The 7,796-nt window shown below is 38.2% G+C and overlaps 1 protein-coding gene across 1 annotated transcript; it reads left to right on the top strand.

Annotated features, from left to right (window-relative positions):
* The first annotated feature begins 1,523 nt into the window (after positions 1-1,523).
* LOC132605553 (receptor-like protein kinase ANXUR1) lies at positions 1,524-4,914 on the top strand. The gene has a single exon (XM_060318680.1). It carries the CDS (start codon positions 2,050-2,052, stop codon positions 4,711-4,713), a length of 2,664 nt encoding a protein of 887 aa, XP_060174663.1. The 5' UTR covers positions 1,524-2,049; the 3' UTR covers positions 4,714-4,914.
* Positions 4,915-7,796: the final 2,882 nt, after the last annotated feature.

Raw genomic sequence — 7,796 nt, 5'->3', positions numbered from 1 at the left:
GGGGAAGGAGTCGCAGAAAACTAAAAGAAAAAAAGAAAAATTTCCATTTTTTTTTTGGAGAGGGTGGTGTAAAAAACCAAATTAAAAAAAAAAATTAAGAAAGGAGGCCGGGGGGGGGGGGGGGGGGAAGGTTGTTCAAAACCCAAAAAAAATATAAAACTTTTAATTTTTTTTGGCGGGGGGTGGGGGGTTGGGTGGGGAAGGTGCGTGGGGTTGTGGGAGTTGTTGGGGTTTGGTGGTGGTAGGATGGTCGGTAAAATATCAATTGTGAAGTTGTTTTCCCTACTTTGATTAAGAAAATCATTTTTCTCATTTTTAAGGAACTTATTTTCTTAAAGAAAATGTTTTTTCAATTTTTTTAACCAAACGAACATGAGAAATTCATATGAAACACACCCTAAGGACTCGTTTGGTACAAAGAATAAGGATAAATAATCCCGGGATTATATTTGAGATGACTTTATCTCACGTTTGGTTGGGATAAAATGATGATATAACTAATCCCAGAATTAATTATCTCGGGATTGTAAGAGTATTACATATTCATTGAGTATAATTTTTACCGTAAGAGCTTAAATATAAGAGCGATGCTCAAGCATAATTTTTATTTACAAGGCAGAGGTTGCAATTTGTGCGCTCTCAATTCATTTTTTACCAAGAATAACTATTGTACTATCTGCGATGACTAGGTTGCTAAATGAAAATTTGCTTTTCAAAAAAAGATAATGGTCAAAAATACACTTGAAGTATTACTTTTTTTACGAGTTTTCTATCTGAATTATAGTTGAGGTGTTTATGTTTCCTACCTAAATTATCACCAACTATTTATCAAAACACACTTCGAAATTAATGAGTGAGCTGCCATGTGGACGAAATTTTACGGGCAAATCAAGTTGTCGTGCTTTTGGCGATTATATTCAAACACTTGGTCTAGTCAGCTTCAAGGTGTTTTAATAAATAGTTGGTGATAGTTCATATAGGAAATACAAACACTTGATAGTTCGGATAGAAAACTTGCAAAATTTGATATTTCATGTGTACTTTTGATCATTATCTCTTTCCGAAAAACATAAAATTTGGAGAAGAACTAACATGTGGATCTCTAGATTTTTTGAAAATTTTGCAGACTTGATCTTTGACTCAAATATCACAAACATATAAAGTGGAAAGGGAAAACAAATTGAGCAGGAAGCATATTTTAGTGGTTTAGTGCTGAAAATAATCGGAACCGTACCAATCTAGTTCAACAGTAATAGAGTAGGTCTGAGTGTTACTTGTATCCATTTCTATCCGAGTCGACTTCATTGACACATAAACTTTGGAGGTGTCTAGACGTTCATTTTATTAGTTCGAGTGTTCAACTGACAAAGTAGAGACAAGTTGAGGTGCCTACTTTTGCACACTCAAAGTTGAAGGGCATACTTATCAGTTGATGTCAAATTTGAAGGCCTGATTATGTATCGTATCTAAAATATATTACTATATATAAATGAATTCGTTTCAGTTCGTTATTTTTATGAAAAAAAAAAATCTATCCTAATTATTTGGTACAAAGATAAATTTATAACTAAACCTATGGTTTTATTTCAAAAAAACTTATAACTGGTTCGGCAAATTCACTCCATTGATTTTCAAAGAACCATTTCTTATTAAAAAAAAAAATCTCATTAGCTTAGGAACCAAATGAATAACATTACGCTTGCGTTACAATTTTCACTCTTAACCATTCATTCATAACCTTCAATTATCACAACGATTGGTGTGTGTTCAATGAAAGCAAAAAAAGGTAAACAAAAGAAGAAAATTGAAGAATGTGAAAACATTTCAACAGTTTTTCAATTTGTTGGTTTATTCCCAGGCATCCTAATTGATAAAGCTTAAACCCTTTCAACAATGGATGCCTAGAAGGCAAGAAATGATCTGGTCTTCATCATAAATCAAACACAAAAGAATCTCTCGTTTAGAAAGAAAAAAAACTTCAAATTTCATTGCCTCAAGGCGTACAGAAAACATTGTTTTCCTGTACGCCTTTTTCTTTTTGTTAGCACCATGTTGTTAACAAAAATCCGCATTTTGCTACTATTCATATGCCTTTCTTCAGTTTCGCGCTCGCTGCATGCTGCAATAGGTGATCAAAACTCATTGTTCTTAGCATGTGGTTCTCAAAATGGTGGAACAGATGAAGATGAGAGAAAATGGGAATCGGATACCAAGTATCTCGTATCAGGTGATAAATCAGTCACGACACAACCTCAATCTCATGACCCTTCTGTTCCATCTGTTGTCCCATATATAAACGCAAGATTTTTTCATTCAGAATCCTCATACAACCTTCCTGTTAAAAACCAATCAGCTCATATTTTACTCAGGCTTCATTTTTACCCAACAACTTATCCTAATTTAAATGTTTCCAATTCATATATCTCTGTTTCCGCTGGTAAAGTTACATTGTTGAATAATTTCAGTGCCTTTATAACTGCACAAGCATGGTCACAAAATTACATTATTAAAGAATACCTCTTGGCTCCTATGGATTCTCCAACTTTGGAGATCAAAATTAAGCCTTTTGGTAATTCGTCGCTCGCGTTCATCAATGGAATCGAAATGATCACCTCACCTGATTTATTTTACGGGCCTGATCCTGTGATGGCTGGGTTCAATACTGATGAAGAAGCTAGTGATAATGGAGATAATGGTGTTGTTTCTCAGCAAACTATATCTGTAAAGGAAAATAACATGGAGTTGATGTATAGGGTCAATGTTGGTGGACAATATATTCCTCCGAAAAATGATTCAGGTGGATTGATGCGGAGTTGGTATGAAGATACTCCCTACTTATATGGCGGCTCAGCTGTTGGCATTGCTATGAGCAATAACATGACAATCAATTACGATGCCTTGCCATCGTATGTTGCACCGATTTCAGTGTACGAGAGTTGTAGATCGATGGGTTTCGAATCGAATGTCAACGTGAATTACAACCTTACTTGGGTTTTTAATGTTGATGCAAACTTTACATATCTCGTGAGGTTTCACTGGTGCGATTTCATTGTCGATTCCACGAAGATCAATTCGTTGGTCTTTAATGTATATATCAACGGACAAATTGCAGAAAGCCAAGTCGACTTAGTTGCAATGCAACATGGGAAAATGGCAATTCCGTTAGTAAAAGATTATGTGACTCATGTTGATGATAAAAATGGAGATGATCAGCTTTGGATAGCAGTGCATCCATCAGGAGATAATGCTGCTTTAGCTAATGCTATTGTAAATGGATTAGAGATATTTAAGATCAACGGTGGAAACACAAGCTTGGCAGGCCAGAATCCTACAATGTCAGATTTAATGAAGAAATATCAGGACGAACAGAGTAAAGAAGAAGAAGCTCCGCGTGCATTTTCTGATAAGGACAAATCACATAGTACTACTGTTATAGGCACTGCTGCTGCTGGTGGAGTTGCTGCATTTGGTGTAGCTGCTGTTTTGGTCATTGTTGCTTTGAAGAGGAAAAGGAGAACTATGGGAGCTGAATCATGCACGACTAGTTGGCTACCGATATATGGGAGTTCCAAATCTCATTCTTCCGGTACCAAATCAGCTTCCGGAAGAAGTGCTGGTGGTGGTAGCACGACCATTTCATCAGATGCTGCTTCTAACTGTCGATACTTTTCACTTGCGGAGATCAAACAAGCTACTAAAAACTTTGACGAATCATATGTTATTGGAGTTGGTGGATTTGGAAAGGTGTACAAAGGAGTTATCGACGGAGACACGAAAGTTGCAATCAAAAGATCAAACCCGTCGTCCCAACAAGGTGTCAACGAATTTCAAACTGAAATCGAGATGCTTTCAAAGCTAAGGCATCGCCATTTAGTGTCCTTGATCGGGTTTTGTGAAGAAAATAATGAAATGGTCCTTGTTTACGACCACATGGCACACGGAACGTTGAGGGAACATCTTTATAAAGGTAACAAAACTATACTATCTTGGAAGCAGAGGTTGGAGATTTGCATTGGGGCAGCCAGAGGACTTCATTACCTTCACACAGGAGCTAAATACACCATTATTCATAGGGATGTGAAAAGTACAAACATTTTGTTAAATGACAAGTGGGTCGCTAAGGTTTCAGATTTTGGACTTTCAAAAACTGGCCCAAACATGAACCAAGGGCATGTTACAACAGTTGTAAAGGGTAGCTTCGGTTATTTGGATCCCGAATACTTTAGAAGACAACAATTGACTGAAAAATCAGATGTGTACTCATATGGGGTTGTCTTGTTTGAAGTATTGTGTGCAAGGCCAGCACTTAATCCAAACCTTCCGAAAGAACAAGTTAGCCTTGCGGATTGGGCATTAGTTTGTCAAAGGAAAGGTCATTTAGAAGATATTATTGATCCACATTTGAAAGGAAAGATCAATCCTGAATGCTTGAAAAAATTTGCAGAAACAGCAGAGAAATGCTTAGCTGATAGTGGCATAGATCGTCCGTCCATGGGCGATGTGCTATGGAATCTTGAATATGCCCTTCAGTTACAGGAAAATCCAGATAGTGTTTTATCACCTTCTGAGGCAACTAATCAGGTGGATCATGATAATGCTGATCAAAACAGTTTGATAGCTATGCATAGAAGTACTTTGAGCCTTGAAAGTGAAAATGCTTATGGTAACACTGATGATGTCTTTTCCCAGATTGTGAATCCCACAGGAAGGTAATAGCAATATTAGTATATAAAACTGTACAATTTCACTATATATTATTAATCAACTATATATAAGGAGTATAGCTAGCGCGTGGTTGATTCCTTTGTGTCACATTTATGTATTTGTAAAGTAGTATATGTAATCATATAATATACTAATAAAAAGAACAAAAATATATTGTACAAACTATGTGGTCCGAGAAGTTGATCTTTAGATGAGGGTTTTTCAGATTGCATGTTATTTCTATTTCTAACTGAACTAAATGCTTAACATGAACCAGCGCAAAAGTTCATCAAGCATAGTGCTAACCTAATTCGTAGTGATCCTCTCTTTTGCTCTAACTCTATCTGCTATTCTTTTCTCCGCAAATCACCCCTTCCGAACCAGCCTGCCATTGATCTTATAAGATAAACTAATTTAAAGTGATTCGAATAATTGACTCAAATACAGTATTCGGAAATACAGCTTGTGGAACGTCCTCAGTCTCCACAGGCTTATTAGCTAAGTGGTTATTGACACATACAATACATCCTGTTGCATCTCATAGATTTTCATAATCCTACTATGCATAAGAAAGAATAACAATAACAAGATTTGCTTAAATAGTTGCTTTCTTTTTATTGGTATACCGCTCTACGAACAGAATATGAGGGCCCAAGCATTAAGATGAATTAAGGGACGGATTGGAAAAAGCCTTGCCGCACAATTGTTTGATTTTTAAGCTCCATTCAGAAAAACGTGCTAAATCTAAATGAATGTACATAAGTTAGGTACAGGAAAAGCCAGTAACATAAGATTTAAGTCGCTTTGTACAAGATGTAAATGGAAAACTGAAGATAGTTATTCAGATGACTGGCAAATTAAATTCTTCAAAATTGGAGGAACTTTCGCTTGATATATACGGTTCATTATTCATGTTCAGCTGGATAGTGAAATTCAAGCTAACTCATAGATGAATTAGGGAGCCACGCAGCACGAACAGCCAAACAACAATAAGGATAAAGCATGTAACATCGTTTCTTGTGACAAACAGTAAAGAACTTCAATGTAACACAAGTCAAAGCCTCTCCAATATGGAAAATAATTGGTTGTATAGATTAATGAAAATAATATAGGCTAATATCCACTTTTACAGAACAGTTTTTAAAGTTAGGGAAAACAACAGTTTAAAGCGTTATATTCCCTTTGCTGGTTTCAAGAAATTGATGGAAGTCAAATTTCAAGCACCAGAACCATAAAGTGCAGTTGAAAACCAACCTCATGACATAAAAATATAAGTGTTCAATTACTACAGGAAATTCAGAATGCCAAGTGAGAAATGGAAGTCAAAACCTGATTCAAAGGCCGACGCACAACCAAACCAAGCTTGATATGGAGAACCACAATGCCATATATGAGCGTGATTTCCACCATCCTGATTCTATTGAACCTAAAACCGAACCACCGGTTAAAATTCCAGCTTTCCTTAAAAAAATAGATGCAAGTACCGTAGTTGTAATGCATCTTGTTACCTTATGATAGGTACTTGGATCCTCGAGTGATCACAAAAGACAGTCAATTTCTATATACTGCCAGCCAACTAATGCGCGAGGCATATTGCACAAAGAAGGCTTTCCAAATAAAGACATCTTTATAAATGATACAACAACAACATACCCAGCGAATTCCCACAACGTGGGGTCTGGAGAGGGTAGAGTGTACGCAGACCTTACCCCTACCTTAGGTAGGGAGGCTGTTTCCGGAAGACCCTCGGCTCAAGAAAAGGCATATGAAAGATCAGATACGGGCAAACAAATCAAAGCAATTATGAAAATGAAAACAATGAAAGTAAATAAGCCATTATAAACCAACAGATACTCGCAGAAATCAAAAGACAAGAAACTATAGAGCAATAAAACTACGCGTAAGAAAGGATAAACGCGACTACTTACTGGCCTTCTATCCTAATATGGGTCCTCCATAGCCTCTTATCTAAGGTCATGTCCTCGGTAAGTAGGAAATGCGCCATGTCCTGTCTAATCACTTCTCCCCAATACTTCTTCGGTCTACCTCTACCTCTTCTGAAACCGTCCCTAGCTAGCCTCTCGCACCTCCGCACTAGGGCATTTGCATCTCTCCGCATCACATGCCCAAACCATCTCAGCCTCGCTTCCCGCATCTTGTCTTCCACTGAGGCTACTCCAACCTTGTCTCGGATGACTTCATTCCTAATCCTATCGCTCATAGTGTGCCCACACATCCATCGCAGCATTCTCATTTCTGCCACTTTCATCTTCTAAACATGAGATTTCTTGACTGACCAACACTCTGCCCCATACAACATTGTTGGTCTAACCACCACTTTGTAGAACTTGCCTTTAAGTTTTGGTGGCACCTTCTTGTCACACAACACTCCGGAGGCAAGCCTCCATTTCATCCACCCTGCACCAATACGGTGTGTGACGTCATCATCAATGTCCCCATTTCCTTGTATAATAGACCCAAGATACTTAAAACTATCTTTCTTCTGTATGACCTGGGTGTGAGGACCCCACACCCCTTGCGATGTGATGACCCCCTGTGCCAGCCCCTTGCGACTGGACACACATGCATGCTTGACATATCATGACATAATCAGGTATTGTAGCAGTGAAATCACACATAGTTCGCTACGCGCTGCAGCACTTCGAACCCGTGACCTCAGGCCTTTTGTCCTCCCGAAGGAGACGACTCTCACCAATTGAGCTGCAGCTCAATTGGTGAGAGTCGTCTCCTTCGGGAGGACAAAAGGCCTGAGGTCACGGGTTCGAAGTGCTGCAGCGCGTAGCGAACTATGTGTGATTTCACTGCTACAATACCTGAGTATGTCATGACAAGTCATGGTGTCCAGTTGTAAGGGGCTGGCACAAGGGTTCACAGTATGGCCAAGGCCCAGCTGTGGGTCCTCACACTGGGTGCCAAGTTTCACTTCAACATCCGTCTCATGCACTATATCACTGAACTTGCACTCCAAGTACTCTGTCTTGGTCCTACTCAACTTGAACCCTTATAAATGATAAGTTGGCTCTAATTAAGTAATGTTTGTGTACCTTCGTATTTGATGACAAAATTTCTTC

The sequence above is a fragment of the Lycium barbarum genome, chromosome 8 (genome assembly GCF_019175385.1).
Source record: "Lycium barbarum isolate Lr01 chromosome 8, ASM1917538v2, whole genome shotgun sequence".
NCBI classification, from domain to species: Eukaryota; Viridiplantae; Streptophyta; class Magnoliopsida; order Solanales; family Solanaceae; genus Lycium; species Lycium barbarum.
This window is presented reverse-complemented; position numbering and strand designations above follow the sequence as displayed.